The sequence below is a fragment of the Hemicordylus capensis genome, chromosome 4 (genome assembly GCF_027244095.1).
Source record: "Hemicordylus capensis ecotype Gifberg chromosome 4, rHemCap1.1.pri, whole genome shotgun sequence".
NCBI classification, from domain to species: Eukaryota; Metazoa; Chordata; class Lepidosauria; order Squamata; family Cordylidae; genus Hemicordylus; species Hemicordylus capensis.
Window position 1 is genome coordinate 246,141,802 of NC_069660.1, and position 17,187 is coordinate 246,158,988.

Genomic DNA, 17,187 nt, shown 5'->3' on the forward strand with positions numbered 1-17,187 from the left:
TAATTGACTTGCTTTCACTTGTAATGACAAATAAGGAACAAGACTGCTGAACTTTTGTTACTGTTACTGTTCGAAATAATACCTTTAGTCCCGTTTCTGGGGGAAAACTGAAAGCATGACTCACCCAAGCAATGCTCCTGTAGAGAGTGGTGAGCCATCCAGTGGATAGAGGTAACAAGTGCTCTGACTAAGATGGACCTTGGTCAGATGTTTCCCACCTCTTGTGTCTCCATCCTTTTGCTGATAGGTGGTTGCGTTGGAATTTTTCTTGAAACTTCCAAATAAACTATGCATTTGGAATGGGATTGGCTTCAGCTTAATTGGGCACATGGGGTAAGAGTTTCATCTTGAAGTGGAATGGACAGATGTCTACCTATCAGGGAGCGAAGAGTACCCTCTGGAGCTGAACATCATCTACCCTTCCTGCCTCTTGTGCAAAAATGTAGGACAGTTCACACAATCAACATTAGGGTAGGAGAAGCCTCCTGCCCGAATTTGGGAGCTGTGCATGCTCCCGTTTTCCAATCATGTGTCAATTAAAACCAAGGTTGGAATCTTGGAATGTGATTGTGAGCTAAGCTGAGTAGGATGATTTTTCTTTCTACCTCATTCTGAAGATGGGGATGGAATCTGGGCAGGGTGTGGTTGTCCTACCCAGCTGAGGCTTAGCTCACAATTGTCCATACTATAGAGTAGGGATGTACGAGGTCTGGCGTTCGGCTGGTTCAGCAGAGGAGGGGGGGGTTACCTTTAAAGAGCAGGGAGAGTGCCCTAACCCACCCACCCCGGCCGCGTTTCCCTCACCAGCACTGTCAAAATCGCTGGCATGGAGTGTCAGCGTACCTCCTTGCCAACCTGGTCAGCATCAAACCGGGACCAGTCTGGCAAGGCAGTAGGCTGCCACCCCACACCAGCAATTTTGACGACAGCACTGGCAGGAAAAACGCGGTGGGGGTGTTAGAGCACCAGTGGTCCCTCTAATTTTTTTCTGTGCGGAATGAGTTTTGTTCTGGGCGGCAGTATCAGGGCACTGTGTGTACACACATGCATTCAGAATGGGGCATTCCTAATTCAGCCTGAGTGGGATCTAAAGTTAACTGAGCGGACATCAGAAAACTTGTGAGCACGCGTACGTGCGTATGCCTTAGAGGGAACAGTGTAGGGCACCCTCCCTGCTCCTTAGAGGTAACCCGCTGAATGCCGGACCTCCGAACCGATTTGTACACATCCCTACTATAGAGCTTTGGGTCAGTATATGAAAACATATTAAGAAGTTGGATGTCAGTTTTCCCCCCAGCACATCCAAACAGCAAATGGAACTTAAATCTTAAGAGTTCTGAAGATTGGCTGATGAAAGTGTTTTTCTTAACAAGACCTTTTTCATACTTTGCCATTTGCCAGTTTGTTTCCACTCTGTGTGTGCCAACCTTTTGCAGTTCAGATTCATTTGGGTTAAAACATGGTGCAGGAGGTTAGTTGCCCATTATCAGTGATGTCATGGGCACTATCCAACAGTTTTCTATGGTATCTATATAGCTAGATTCCATTCAGCCTTCAAAATCACAATTAATTATTTAAAACATTTAGATACCACTTTTCAACAAAAAACTGTCACAAGCATTTTACATAGTAAAAGGAATGAGAAGATGGTTTCTTGTTCCAAAGGGGCTCACAATCTAAAAAGATCTCAAGGGAGACACTATCAACAATCAGTGGAGAAGCGCTGTGCTGGATTGAATAGGGACAGGTGCCATCTCCTGCTAAATGTAAAGAAAGCCATCACTCTAAAAGGTGCTTCTTTGCCGAGCTAGCAGGGGTCCCACATGCTGAGAAAAGAATAGTTATTTTCCCAAGAATAATACATTGCAGCTTCCTGCAAAAATGTGTGTAGCCCTAAAACAATTGTGGCTGTCATGCAGACTAATGAGGCTTTTGTGCAATGAACAAAGTTGCATTAGCACATGAAAATCACATTGCTGTGCTAAATCACAGGGATTTTTTAATTTTTATTTTTGGAATGGTGCTCTCTTATGTAAAATTTCCCTGCAAAACCGATGAGACGTGCCATAGGTTGTGTAAGTTGTTGCATGGGCACAAACATGTTTGTGATAGTGCATTACTAGACTATATACAGTTAAGAATACTTAGTAGCATTGCAAAAATAGATTGTCTTAATGCACACTTAAATGTTTAGACAACTTTTGCAACACTTTAGGTAGGGTGGACGTAGTCTAGTGTTTCTTATTTTAATTACATTACAGGTAAGCAATAATAGAACACTATCAGGAATATGCAGAAGCACACACCAGTGAAACAGAAATTCTAACACAAACTCTTACTAAAGCACTTTCTCCTGCCCTAAACTTCTGAAGCCACTAGCCTTGGCTTCCCTTTTCCTTGAACTCAACAAACTCCTGTTGAGAATTCAAGCTTCCTGCCCTCCTGTCTTTCAGGGATCTGCAGAGTTATCCTCCTGCAGCCAACTGTGCACCTCCAGCATAGCTTATTTTCTAACAAAGAACCCCCTTCTTCCTGGCAACAGCACTCTAGCTCTCACCCACCTGGTGTGCTGACTGGCTTTGCCCTGGAGTTCACCAGCCTGTCAGTCAAGACAGGATTCACTTTCAGTTAACTCTTTAGGGGGAGGGGAGACTGATCACTACAGCATTAATGTAATATCTCTTTCTCATGTGCATGCGCAGGTCCAGCTTCGGTAACTAGCCAGTTTCCAGTTCCCTGTAAACTCTGTATCCTTGAGCAGTTCCAACTTTGTTCTGAGATAAAACCAAAGGTCTAATGTCTCTTCTATGATGTCCATCCATAAGGTACTAAACACTGATGTGTATGGGTGACTCTTCAAAGCTTGCAGTGGTAAATGTGACATTTTATATTGGAGGGAGCATTACTGGGTAAGAGTGCAACAGAAATCTTTGCAGTATCTGAAGACCGTATAAAAGAGCAGTATCTGAGTTATTGTCTTAGTAGTACTACAAATATTGATATTTATAGTACTACCACCTGATCAAGCCTTTGAGGAGAAAAAGTTAGATACTTTACGAATTAAAAAATAAGGTGAAGTGGCCACAAAAAATGGGATTTCTTTATTTCTAGATGCTTGGAACAGGGGTGCTTTGCAATGCATTCTCTTGAGGCATTTTTTAGAATCACTGATAATCTGAGGGATGTTAGATATTGTTCCGCAGTTGTGATTTGTCTCCAGCCAGTGTTTAATTGGGACTTCGATCTCTCATCCCCAAATATAGCTATTTATGGGAAAAAACCCACCCCACACTGTAACCTGTTTCAAAAGGGATTTGTCTGTAGTATGAGAGGGGCCTTCTGTTCAAGAAACCCAAATCCAAACCTCTCATGAATGTGTGGTACTAGTCAGGCAGTTGTTTGAATCCAGGCAATAAAGTGACGTTGATAATAGAAATTTTAAAAGGTGGCATTAATTAAACCCATTAACTAAGGATTTTAGTTAAGTTTTTGCTTAACATTTAGATTCCTCATCCTGGATTGTCTTTCAACCTGATATTATCATCAGTGCAAGTGAAGGTAAGTCTGAAGCTGTCAAAGCTTTTCCCAGTACTTTTTGTGTGTATAGTGTCTGCATCGTACAGCTCTGACCACATATATGCAGTCATTTGTTAATACAACTCTTTTTGTTTTTCTTTTGCAACAGATGATCTAGAAAAAAAGATCAAATTATATTTGACATTTGGAATTGTAGGATACAGAATAGAAGCAGCTTATTGGGAGCTGCACCTGTCCTCCCCCCACCCCCCATATTTCTCCTCTCTCTCACATCAGTCACAAATATGGATTAGTCACTTGTGTGTGCAATATGTGCATTATATGCATGTAGGCATGTGATGCAACTCTCAAAATACTTTAACAAACAACCTGGGGGTTGGCGGGGAAGCAGCTCTTCATTAAAAGGTTGTAGATCTCCTTGGTATTGACTGTTTTGCAATTTGACATGTTGACTATTCTACAGTCATGCTTTTTTTTTTTTTTTAAGTAATCCTTAATTGGGTAAGAGCATTTGCCTAATGGGAAGATTTTTTTAAAATTGGGAAGTTACTACTAATAGTGCCAAAATGTGAAGATAGGAAAAAATCATTAATGGTTATCAGTTCTTTTGTTCCGATAGCATAACTTTATATGTTCCTACAAACACATGAAGCATCTTCATTCTATAAGAAGAGGCAGTAAGAGCCTACTTTGTTAATTCCTATTACTATGGTAGGTTTAAATTCCTTTTGAGAAAAAAATTCTTCTCTTAAATCCAGGTTATCTTTGGAACCTGCAGGTGAAACTTGAGCCTATAGTAAATCTCCTGCAAGACAAAGGGAAACTCATGGATTTTCTTCTTCAGAGAAAAGACTGCAAAATGGTTATTCTTTCTGTGTGTTCTCAGAGTAAGTTTTCCAACTTGCAGAAGCTAGTCTTGTGGGGAAACTTGGAGGTATATAGTCTTGAGAGCCCTTTTACACACTGTACTTACTATTTCCCTATCAAGCATGAGAAGAATAAGTTATTTATATTTTATTTTGCATTAGAAAACATTACATTTCTGGAACTTCTCTGCAGAATTTATTTATTTGATTTATATCCCATTCTTTCAGACAGGCTTTGAGTGGCTTACAGCATTTTTAAAAATTAAAAATCCCGTCTTGAAAGCACTCACAATCTTTTTTTAAAAGCTACCAATAAATAAATAAATGAATAGAAATATAAAAACAGGGAAAGAAGTCATCCGAGGGGAGTATCTAGAAGGTACTTGGGTCCTCCTCAGACCAACAGAGGGGCCTTCTTGCTTGCCTCACCCTCAGCTGCAGCCTGACTGTGATGTGCCAGTGAATCTTCAGCACCTTTTGTCTTGTGTCTTTTCTGTTACAGTGCTAAGCGAGCCAGACAGAGGATCACTGGGCATGATTGCCACTGTTTTTGACAAACTCAACCATGAGTATAAGAGATACTTGGAAGCAGAACAGAGTTATAATATGGCAAGTTTAACATTGTTTTCATGGCCATATGGGGAGGGCTTAGGTGGCAATAGAAGGAAGGGACCAAGGGGTGGATCTCTGAAAATTGCCCCTCTCCTCTGCCTGTGGAAGTGTTTTCCATTCACAACTCTTAGTTTGGATGTATGCCACTGTTTCCAGTTAGTATGTTGCTTAACCTGTAATTTCTTACACAGTGAAGCATTACTTCCTTACTGGGTAAGTACTACTTACTCTAAGTATAAAATTCTGTGGCTGACATGATGTGTAGTGTTACAGCTCTCTAACAGCCATAGCAGTCCTCAGGGTTTCTGCAGACTCCTAAGATAAGGATGTGCATGGAATCGCCGTTCTGCTGGTTTGAAGGTGGCGGGGGTGCCACTTTAAGAGCGGGGGAGGGTCCACTTATCCCTCCTGCTGCTTTCCCCCCCACCGGCATCCTTGAAGAAAACTGATCAGAGCGGCAGCATACCTCCTTGCTGCCCCGTTGCCCCCGTTGGCCAGAAGTCCCTGATGTGCCTGTGCACACTAGCGCACACAGGTGCATCGGGAACTTCCAGCCATATCTGGCCAACGGGGGCAACAGAGCGGTAGGAAGGTGCACTACCGCCCCGATCAGCTTTCTTAACAAAGGACACTGGTGGGGGGAAAGCGGCGGGAGGGGAAATCGGCGGGAGGGGTAAGTGCACCCCACTCTTAAAGCGGCACCCCGCCACTTTCAAACCGCCCCGCTGCGGTTCTGTGCACATCCCTGTCCTAAGGCAGCCCCAACACTGTTAAGAACAGACAGTAGCACAAATCGCACTACTTTCGTTCCCTCCCAGTGTCGTGAATGGGGAAGGGAAATGGTGGAAACATTCCTTGCACTAGCGCCTGTGCTTAACAGTATCTGCCTCAGAAGTCCATAGCAGCCCTGGGGTGCAGTGTTATGACTCCATAACACTGTGCATCTTATAATCTCATGTGATGCAGCTAATTGTAAAACTGGCAATGTCTCATTTAGCCCTGCTCTTCAGTGTATATTATGTTTAATAAAGTGCTTTTTGGTACTCTTGCAGGCATTAGAATCTGGGCAGAGTAGAAGCAATCCACCCCCAAAACGACCAGTTCGTACCCAGGCTGTTATTGATCAGTCAGACATGTATACTCATGTCTTGTCTGTCTTTACTGAAAAAAAGGTTAGTTAATATAGACACACACCAGAATTCTACTTCAGCTTCATAGGTATTTGTATGCAAATTCAAAGGGAATGGAGTGGTATTCGTTTATAATAAATGATGTTAATAACATACTTCTAGTGGACAGCTTATTTTTGTCAGCAAAACATTCTGCCAGAAGGTTACTTAATGACAAGACTGATGACAGTTTCAAATTGAAGCATGAAAGAAGTCTGAATATTAGCAAGTCAGTTACTTAAATGGATTTCTGATTATAAACTAAAGCATTCCTTTCTGCATACGTTCTTTTCCCATTAGGAGGCACCTCACAAGTTCACAATATCCGTCTTAATGGAGTATATTCGCTCACTGAATCAATTCCAAATAGCTGTCCAGGTAAAAGCTTAATTTCACCCCCTTCCCTGCCATAAACATATACTTTATACCGATTTTCCACCCTCAACTGTTACAGGAAATTAACTGGATTTTCCCTTCCCCTTTGGGTTATGCATGAAGTAGTCACCTAATAGATTCTCTCTATCTGTAAAAATAATTTCTAAGATATTCTACAGAGCACCTACTAGTATGCATGTAATTAAAGGAGTATGTTTTATAAGCTGCATGAATATAAGAAACTATCATAGCTGCTACTAGAGCAACTTTTAGACCTCAGATTAAGGATGAACTGGCTTGCTTCTCTCCTACAAAATATGCAGAGTAAACAAGAAAGGTTATAGAGAAAGATTTGCCTGGCAACTGAAGAGATATGTTGAGGAGAGCAAAGCAGCTGTCACAGGGAACACATCTGCCAAAGAGGCAAAGTTAAATTCTGAAACACTGGAATGTGCATCTGGTCAAACCTAAGACAGTGACTTCCACCTTTAGTACTAGAAATAAGCCTAAGTAAGTGTATTAATTCTGAACCCTGTTCAGAGCTGTGTTGTGAAAGTGAAAAGCCCTATTTGCAAGTTTCCATTCTTGCAGTCTGCATCTGGGAGACAACTAATTCAAGACCACCTGATCTTTGTGATGGCCAGTTATCATTCCCAACATTGGACTCTGCGCCTGGGCAGTGGCCACCATGAAAGGATTCACCAGCAACTCGAAACACTTTGAAACCCTGCCCTTCGCACAGAGAGGGTCTCTTTTGGTGCCAGAGCTCCTTTCTCTGCTGTTCCTTTCCGTCTGCCGTAGAGTGCACTTCTTTAGGGATTTGTTCCTTCTTCTCAGTTCCTGGAACAAAGGAAGTGTATTTTATAGATTACTTTCATTTTCTTTTTTTACTTTCGGACTGCTTTCTGACTTTGTCTTTTTGCCTACTGTTTCGGATTTGGTTGTTTGGTAGTTTGCTTTCTCGACTTTGATTTTGCCTACCGTTTGGACTTGTTTGACTCAAGGAAAACTTTTAAGCGGTATTCCTCCTGCCACAGCACTTTGCCCTCATCTGACTGGCACAATGTGTACTTGCTGTGCCTAGAAGAGGACCATATTGTCCATTCACGTAAAATCTGCCTCTCCTTCTCAAAGCAGATCCAGAGGAGTTGTGGTTACAGGCTACGTTTTATGGGACTGCCTTGTGCTAGTTGACCCCAGTGCCAGTGTTGACACTCTCAACGTCAACTCCAACCTCTAAGCCTCCATCTGACTCTTCCTCTGGTGCTTTTAAGAAGCCACGGGATGTCCCTAAGGAGTCCCACCATGAGCACCATAAAAAGAGGAAGCACAAGGACTCAGCTGCCTCAAAGGCAGCCATAGGCTTCGATGTCGACGACACTTTTGACTTCTATGACATCAGCCAAGTTGGCTTATTTGTCTGGCCGTGATGCTTTCAACTTCGGCTTCTACTTCTTCATCAGCATAGATGGCTGTCAAGCTGTGCTCCACATTGATCTCGCCTCTTGTTTCACAGTGTCCACTGTCATTTTTGACAACCATCTGCTGTCCAAGTCATCCATTCACACTCCTGAGGTCATTGACAAGTCATCCTCCGCACCACAGTTGACAACGGGCATTCTTCAGGCCCTGCCATCAACATAGATGACCTCTGCTGAACCAACTTTGATGCTAATCTCTGTGGTCCATCCTTCTCCTTGGTTACCTTCATCAAATTCCATTGATCGGATCCTTTCTCCTTCATCATCTCTGACTTCACCGGCCTCTGGCACTGTGTTCCTGTCAACATCATCTACGTAGAGGGATTTCCAGATTCCGGACTTAGATTCTATGCTTGACTGTCCCTTGAATGCATCAGGATCAACCCAAGGGGTTTTCTTTACATGGGCTCAACATAGAAGATGAGTCCGACATTGGAGTTCCACATGTCCCAAAGGCACTACATCACTTGCCAAAATGACACTTGTCTCTCCTTCCTGTCTTCCACTGAACTGGAAGGAACCGCTTAGTTTTTCTCCACCAGCTCTTTCTCCATATTGAAGGAAGCTTGATTACTGGAGCCCTCCAGGTGCCCTCGCTTATGTTTCCAGGATGGGAAGGTTTCAGGACCCAAGGTATGGGCACTCACCTTCACTTCCTTATGACCACAAGGAGTTCTGTATATGGATGTTTTAAACATTGAAATCATCTTTCACTCCTAAGGGTCAGCCTGCTGGATCCTTGCCTTTCAAGTGTCCCATGGACTCTCCTCCATACCTCAGCTTCTACTTCCCAACCTGCTGCTCTGCTTCTTCCACCTAATCCTCCTTCTCTTACCACACTTCAACCTGCTATGCCGTCTTCACTTCCAGATGCTCCTGTTGTCCCTGACAGACACCTCTCAGATTAAGATTGTTTTCACCTCAAAGTCTGATGATTCTACTGCCACGGAGACTTCCTCTGGGATTTTGCCATATGATAATGTCCCAAATAACCCATCCAACTCTCCCACTGAAGAGACCAAGTCCTATAAAATCCAGGTCTCTGAGATGGCAAAAGTTCTTGGACTGGAGCTGAAGTCTCCCTCCAAAACTTTCAGTGATCCGGTCTATGACTTTATATCTTCAACTACCATATCTACTCCTTTGCCTTCACCCATGTTAGTAGTCTTAGTTAATTTAGCCAAGTCTGCTTGGAAAGCACTCTCATCTATAGCATCAACTTCTCAGAAATTGGATAACTTCTATCAGGTGCATGAGGAGAACTGCCAAACATTATCTTCTGATCTCTGTACATTCTCTTTGAAATCTGGGAAGACACATTCAGCTCCTGTGGATAAAGGTGGCAGGAAGTTGGACTCTGTGGGGCGTAAGAGATATTCCTCTTCCTCCCTTTGCATGAAAGTTTCAAACTACATGGCCTATATATGACCAAATTCCATTACTCTATCTGTGTGGGCCGCTGTGGACATACAAGAAGCCATGAGGCCCATGAGATGCTGCACAGATTGAGCAGTCTGGGTAGAATTGGAGCAGAAGGTGTAAATGGTGTTCCGAATGGTCAGTTGACAGTCTTGAGGGATGAATGCACACTTGAGGCTTGCATCAAGAACAGGGAGAAGGGTCAGTGAGCTTTCAGCTTTGAGAATCAATGTTCCCTATGATTTCCTTTTACCCTAACAAGGTGGTGATACATACAACCCAGCCTTCCTTCCTAGGATAGTGCTGGATTTCCATATTAACCAAGACATTATCTTGCCCACCTTTTTTCCTGACCCCATGTCGCCCCTCAGACACTCCTTGCGCTCTCTGAACGTCCGTAGGGCCCCTCTTGCACTACATGGCTTACTGTAATGAATGGGGGCTGGCGAATGGTGGATTTAAGCCTAGCCTTTGTCTCAGAGCAAGTCCACATGGGGGAGAGAGTGCTGATTCATTCCCACCATGTTTGCTTAACAAGGCTGTCTTTCTGGCAATTGCTGCCACCACACCCAAATTATTACAGAGTTTGTCCCCCCCTGGATTTGGGTAGATGTCCAGGGAACTCTCCTTCTCATTTATCCAAATGGGAAAGTACAAAAACCTCCCTCATGCAGTCTACAGATGGTGAGAAAACTTGGTAGATGCTGAACAATTAACCTTGAGGCATGTCTGCGCCAGCGTAAAACCCCCTTTTTCCCCCGATTAAGAAAAATCCAATCGGAGACAGGTGAAATTACAAAGAATAAGAAGAAAAATCTTTATTCAAAAGAATAGACTGCTTTGGTCTGAGGCTCTAGCAGCTTCATTACAGGGAAAAGAAACACACAATACTTGCAAGAATACTTCCAAAAAGCACTCCAGTTGATAGTTGGAGTGGTACAACATTTTAAAATCTTGGTTACCCAGTTGCAAAGATAATTCAAAAAGCATCCCCAATCGTAAGGAACTTTTAAAAGCACCTTTAAAGGTTACAGAGACTTTTGCAGTCCCCTGGATGGAGAAAAAGGGCACAGGTACAACATTCTTACATTACAGATTAAACACAATGGACCAGTTGTAAGGATCTGCAAAACACTAAAGAAATCTGACACCAGCTACCTAACACACAGTTCCCTGGCTAAACCCTTCTCTGAAGCCAAGCCCTGGCTTCTTCCCTGAACTCACCAAAACCATGGTAGAGACTAAAGGGCCCTGCAGAGTTCCTGGTTGCTGCCATGGCTTGGCCAGCCAAACTGTTGCTTCCCCTGCCTGGCTCCAACTGAGAACAAAGGACCCCTTCACTTCCTGCCACCAGGCCCTGGTGTCCTGGTCACCATGTGCTGAGTGGCTGATCCCTAGAGGTCACTGCCTGACAGACAGAACAGGGTTCCCTTCCGGTTCACTCTTTAGGGGAAAAGGAAAAGCTGTTCCTGACTGATCACAGCACCCCCACCCCTTTTTAAATTGAGACAGGGTTGGAAACTGGGTTTTACTCTGGTGCAAACATGCCTCAAGGTTAATTGTTCAGCAAACTACCAAGTTTTCTCACCATGTGTAGGCAGCAGGCAGGGAGGTTTTTATATTTTTTTCCAGCTGGTAAAAGAAAGGGAGTCTCCCTGGACACTCACCCAAATCCAGGGAGAAGTTAAACTCTGTAATTAGGGCGTGGTGGCAGCGATTACCAAGAAAAGGTTAAGTTTTAAAGCCTTTGTTGAGCAGACAGAGGAAATGAATCAGCATTTTTCTTTCCCCCACGTGGGCTTGATCTGAGACAAAGGCTGGGCTTAAATCTGCCATTTGCCAAGTCGTTCCATTGGTGTCACACACACTAAAGATCTTTAGACATACTAACAGACTCGTCGTGACCTTTGAAGGTCTCACTGGGGATCAACCTGTTCCCAGGCAAAGGTTGTCTGAGTGGCTGGTTCAGTCTATCCTGTTCTGTTACGAGAAGCAAGGTCTCACTCAGTCTTCTACCATCCAAGCTCATTCCCACAAGGACAATGGCAACCTTGGCTGCTCACCTGTCGGGAGTTAGCTTCCCTGACATCCGCAAGCCTGCTACCGGGTCTTCTGATCAACCTTTTATCCAACACTACACCCTCAACATCCGCTCTGCAGCTGAAGCTGGTTTTGGTGCTGTGTTATTTAAAAGGGTCTTTAGATCTTATCTCCTTTCTTTTGGGAGCTAGTTACTCGCCCGATGTTGGGAATGATACTAGGCCATCACAAAGAAACAGGTTGCTCACTTGTAGCTTTTGATCTTTGGGTGGCCCAGTATCACTCAATCACCCACCCAGCCTCTCTGCTTATCAGATGTTCTTATCTTAATTCCTTACCTTTCTCTTCTGATGAAACTTCAACTCAACATCGTATGTCCAGGAACTGAAGAGAAAAGCACTCTGGCACCAAAAGACTGACTGTGCTGTGTGTATGTGTGAAGGGCGAGGTTTCAGAGTGCTTCGAGTGAATCCTTCCACAGTGGCCACTGTGCAGGTGCAGAGTCCAATGTCGTGAATGTTACTGGGCCACCCAAAGATCAAAAGTTACAGGTGAGCAACCTGTTTTTCTCATTGGTTCAGATTTTCCTCTCACACAAACAAAGTTAGGGGGACAATCCAGTCCCCCTGCCACCACTCCTCTGCACATGCATTGCTCTATGCATGGGAGTATTATGTCATGTGATGATTCAGGAAGGGAATATGGTGCTTTTGGTCACTGTCAACGGTTAGATCTTAGGTATCTAGCTGAAATCAAGCAGTTTGCCTTTGGTGTAGTTTATTCAATTGGGTTGAGGGGGGTGGGCCTAATTTAGTGGACACAGTCATTTCCAGGTTACTGCTAGAATTTTTCATTCAAAACTTGCACAGAATCACTGCCTGTTGAAATTGGTAGTCTTTCAGAACATTGTTCACTTAATTTAGAACATTCTGGTACCTTCTCAGGGCTGTATGTAGAAATCCAGGTGCCCCTTTCAGTTTTGTTTTAGACTAATCTGATCACTATTTAAGTAGTTAAAGCTTGCCTGGCTGCAAGTGGTTTAAATTTTGAAAAAATTTGTTTTGTTTCTGTAGCATTATCTATATGAACTGGTTATCAAAACCCTTGTTCAGCACAACCTATTCTATATGCTTCACCAGTTCCTGCAGTACCATGTTCTCAGTGATTCAAAACCTCTGGTGAGTTAATACAGTCTGTCCTCTCTTTTTTTGGCACCTTTCTCTAAGAATCTTTTACTTGGGATTATCCTATTCCTATTCTGACAGCCACTCCAAGGTAAGTTAAAGTGAAATATAACTTGCCTGACTCCCCACACTTTATGCCTGAACCCAGACCTAATGCTACTGTAGCACACGGCTTTTGGTGCTGTTTTGCTAAGTGTGTGTTGCTGTTGAACTTCTCATTTCAGGCCTGCCTGCTGTTGTCTCTAGAGAGCATTTATCCTCCAGCACATCAGCTTTCCCTAGATATGTTAAAGGTAGGTATGGAGAGAACCTATAATATCTTACTGCTATGTTGGTTATAAGTATGAATGAGGAAGTAGTTATACTAAGATTGCACAAATAGAAATAGAGGCTGTAAACAGGATTTAAAAACATGTTCGCTTACATAGCTTAAGGTAAGGCTACTCTTCTCACCCAATGGACGGATTATTTATGTCATGGCGATAATTTATTTTCAGAGACTTTCTACGGCAAATGATGAAATAGTGGAAGTTTTGTTGTCTAAACATCAGGTATTGGCTGCCTTGAGGTTTATCAGGGGCATTGGAGGACATGACAGCATCTCTGCCCGCAAGTTCCTTGATGCAGCAAAGCAGACTGAAGATGAGATGCTTTTCTATACCATATTCAGGTTCTTTGAGCAAAGAAATCAGCGATTACGTGGAAGCCCTAGTTTCACTCCAGGTAAACACCAGTTTGAGAAATAAAATAAGGTCATGAAAATCATTTTAAGAAATTTAACAGGATAGAGTTTATGTATCTTCTAGTAAAAGTTTCAGAGCCAATATTTCCTTCTGGCTATTTCTAACTTATAGTGGAAGATACTTCTGAATCTGTCACCCCTAGAACTATTGCCCTCTTCTCCCTCTAAAATCATTTTTAATAATCACATAACCAATCTATACTTCAAATTAAGCAACTTAACTTTTGATAAATAGATGTACAAGTCTTATAGAATCTCAGTACAAATTTATTAATGTAACAGCAGTTAAGGTATTCATATACAACCTGCCACAGGATGTTCCCCTATAAGTCATTTTCTAAAACAGATGTATTTAACTCTAACACTGATCAGAGAGATTTATATAAAATTAGTACTTAATCTTCTTGAAAGCTTGAATCGAGATGAGTCTGCAAAATTGATAGTCCAGTATTTCTGCAGTAAAGGCCTTGTGTTCACATTTTATATATTGAAAGCAGTTCCAGTTTGAAACAGATTCTGGTAATGCCTAAGAAAAACAGTAATTAAAAAGGTTGGAACAGTTGTCAAATGGAGTTATGCCTGATCAATAAGTGGATGCAGAAGAATTCTTACCAAGGGACTATATTTTGTTCTTGCTTATGACTAGTTGCTGTGGAATTAAACACAGTGACAGAATGGCCATTACTAGAAAATTAACTGTAAAAGGTCTGCTACTATTTTGTGGAGTGGGACAGAATTCACCTACATTAGAATAGCTGTGTAGCAGTTACTGTCTTTTAAATTGAACTTTAGGGATGGATCTTCCTGCTACTCACCTCGATAGACTGTTTTGTGCGTTAGCAGCCTCTGCCCGCCACTCCATACTAAATTGAAAAAAGTACTCTTCATGTAGTGGAACTGTTTTTCCCTGCAGCTGTCTGATCAAAGTGCTCTAAATTCTGTATCAGTGTGGGGAATGCCTATATGCTTACATATCCCTATTCCCTTGGAAGAACATCCTCATCCTTCATTCTCCAGACCCAGGAAATTATGTAATTTTCATGCAAACACTTCCACCTTCTTACAGTGTCCTAGAAACTTGTGTGGATTTTTCAGTAGTAGTCGGGTTTTCCATTTCCATAGTTTAAACTGGAGCAATTTCAGTGTAGTTCAAGCTCACAACACCCTGCCTGTTTGAATACAATTGGATGTATCGTGATGCCCAACTATATGGCTAGGGTTAGGCATAGGCTTACTATATTTAGTGTACAAAAGTAAACTGCTTAGGAAACTAAAGTATCCTAAACATAATCCACAAAATATTGGATTAAACAAAATCCTATTACTGTTTAGCTACTAGGCTTAGATGGGTGCAAGAATTTTGAGAATACTATACATGTGTGCACAGTACCTTAAGTTCCTCAGGAGGTAGTAGGTTAAGATGACATTTTGACATTAAGATAAAAAGCTGCTGGAAAGGCTAGTAAAATTTGATTCCATAGGTTGTTTTGCCCCAGTCTATAAAAATATATATATTGTACTGTTTGTTCTTGTTTTATAGGAGAACATTGTGAAGAGCATGTCACATTTTTTAAGCAGGTTTTTGGAGACCAAGCACTGATGAAGCCCACCACTTTCTGAAGTAGCAGTCATTTCAATACAAAAAAATGTATAAACTTAATTTATTGCATTTATGTACTGATACTTTTGACCTACAAAAATTCCTATTTTATAATAAAGTATATATACAGACCCTTTGGCAAATATTTAAAAAATTACAATATTCTGACTGATGGCTTATTTTTCTCCTAAAAAATAGAGCCACAAATTGCATTGACTTGCATTTTAAAAACAGTGTCAGTGGTTCAGCAATCTATTCTCATACATGTCACTTTTAATCTCATCAGGAAAGCTGTTAGTCTTGTGGAACAGAAGCCTCTTCAGAGTGAAAAATAGGCTCTCTTAAATAGTAATTCAGGATCTTGTTAATACTTTGTTTTAGTAATACTGAAAATGCAAAGTTTTGTGTAGTACTCAGAGTCCAAGCTGTCCAGAACTACAGGTGTCCAATTGCATATAGGCAGATAGCATATCATTCCAGTAGTCTACAGCTGTGAGACAGTAGTCATCGAAATATGCATCAGTTCATGATGGAGTGGGGCTTCAGCCAGGTAGTTCAGGAAGTCCACTGACCACTTAGTTTAAAATGGCTAGAAGAACAGGAGTTTCTCTCTTTCTGTTCCTTTGTTCCTTTCTTGTGCTGCACGTGCTTTAGCTTTATTTACTGAGGGTCCTATGGGAGGAAAATGATAAAAGTCAATTTTTTATCAGTTTGAGAATGTGCCAAGACAGAAGTAGTCTCTGTTTGCTTGAAATAGGTTCTTCCAAAAGGCAAGAGTTGGGCAAGTAAAGTTTGTGTGAAGTAACAGCAACCTACACACTACAGCTGCATCAGATGATGATAGTGCACCACCCACATTGCTGTGTTCATCAGAAACAACACTGATGCCATTGTGCAAGCATGCTCTTGCACAACTGACCTGTCCAACCCAAAAGCAGTGTGGGTGGTGTTGTACTGTCAAACGAACCTTGCACTATGTATGAGCCAGTAACTTGAAGAGGCACTTGTTGCAGCACAGGAGAATGCATGAGACGGCAGATAGGTAGCATTCACAATTGTCCTTAGTCTGGAACAGGAGCCCTTGCTCCAGGTCCAGATTAACTGTAGATGCTACCAAATCTTTACGAATTCAAAAAGCAAGTTTTAGTTATTTCTGTATTGCTCTTCTACTTTTGTAGGTATGCAAAGTTGTAAACATAAAATGAATACTAAATATAAAAGTACAAGTCAGTAACCTAAGCTCAGTAAGCGACACAGTTAACTCCACATCATCATTAAAAAAGAAAAATAAATTACAGCCCTCTAGAAGGCAATAATGGAGCTGGTCAGGTCGGCCTCATAGGGAAGTGAGTAGTACAGCTTGAGTGAGCCACAGAGACGACCCTGTTCAATTTCAGATTCAGCAATCACCACTTGGTTGTGCATCTCACTCATGTTCAAAGCCATTCAAAGTCATTTGTTTAAACACCTTGAGTCCTATTAAAAGCAAGAAGACTTGCAATCTGATCTCTACTACTGTCTTAGCAATGTTCTCATCCATAGCAAGACCAGAGTCTTACCTATATAACTAAGCAGGACAGGAAGGAATATTAATCCATGTGTTGCTCCGAGTAGCACCATGGCTAGATACATCCTGAAGTAGAAGATCTGGAAGATCTGAGATTTGGAGAAGGCAAGCACTACTATTCCTCCAAATTTTGTGAGAGTAATGCCACTGAAGACCTGAAGTTTAAAAACAGTGCAATGGATTAGGGCAACTGTGTTGTACAAAATCAGACAGCATGTTGTATGTGTGTACAGTTGAATACACAAGTGTGAATAGGAACATAGGAAGCTGCCATATACTGAGTCAGACCATTGGTCTATCTAGCTCAGTATGGTCTTCACAGACTGGCAGCGGCTTCTCAAAGGTTGCAGGCAGGAATCTCTCCCAGACCTATCTTGGAGATGCCAGGGAGGGAACTTAGAACCTTCTGCTCTTCCCAGAGTGGCTCCATCCCCTAAGAAGAATATCTTGCAGTGCTCACACATCAAGTCTCCCATTCATATGCAACCAGGGTGGACCATGCTTAGCTAAGGGGACAAGTCATACTTGCTACCACAAGACCAGCTCTCCTCTCCTGATTTCACATGTGTTCATTTAAAAGTCAATCTGGTACAGG

The 17,187-nt window shown here is 42.1% G+C and overlaps 2 protein-coding genes across 4 annotated transcripts in view; one reads left to right on the forward strand and one right to left on the reverse strand.

The window, feature by feature from the left end:
• RMC1 (regulator of MON1-CCZ1) overlaps positions 1-15,157 on the forward strand; it is a 34,775-nt gene extending 19,618 nt beyond the window's left edge. For 2 of the 3 annotated variants that reach the window (XM_053249425.1, XM_053249428.1), the window contains 10 exons: positions 2,703-2,747; positions 3,505-3,558; positions 4,296-4,424; positions 4,906-5,012; positions 6,068-6,187; positions 6,485-6,562; positions 12,573-12,677; positions 12,908-12,976; positions 13,181-13,406; positions 14,966-15,157. In XM_053249425.1, coding sequence (XP_053105400.1) covers positions 2,703-2,747; positions 3,505-3,558; positions 4,296-4,424; positions 4,906-5,012; positions 6,068-6,187; positions 6,485-6,562; positions 12,573-12,677; positions 12,908-12,976; positions 13,181-13,406; positions 14,966-15,045 — 1,013 coding nt within the window. In that variant the 3' untranslated portion in view covers positions 15,046-15,157. The remainder of the gene's footprint in view (positions 1-2,702; positions 2,748-3,504; positions 3,559-4,295; positions 4,425-4,905; positions 5,013-6,067; positions 6,188-6,484; positions 6,563-12,572; positions 12,678-12,907; positions 12,977-13,180; positions 13,407-14,965) is intronic. The other variant, XM_053249427.1, reaches the window with a different exon arrangement.
• Positions 15,070-17,187, reverse strand: part of NPC1 (NPC intracellular cholesterol transporter 1) — a 59,762-nt gene continuing 57,644 nt past the window's right edge. Inside the window, exons 24-25 of the mRNA XM_053249424.1 lie at positions 16,585-16,747; positions 15,070-15,697 (exon numbers count right to left, since the gene is read on the reverse strand). Of these exons, the coding sequence (XP_053105399.1) occupies positions 15,615-15,697; positions 16,585-16,747 (246 nt within the window). The 3' untranslated portion in view covers positions 15,070-15,614. The remainder of the gene's footprint in view (positions 15,698-16,584; positions 16,748-17,187) is intronic.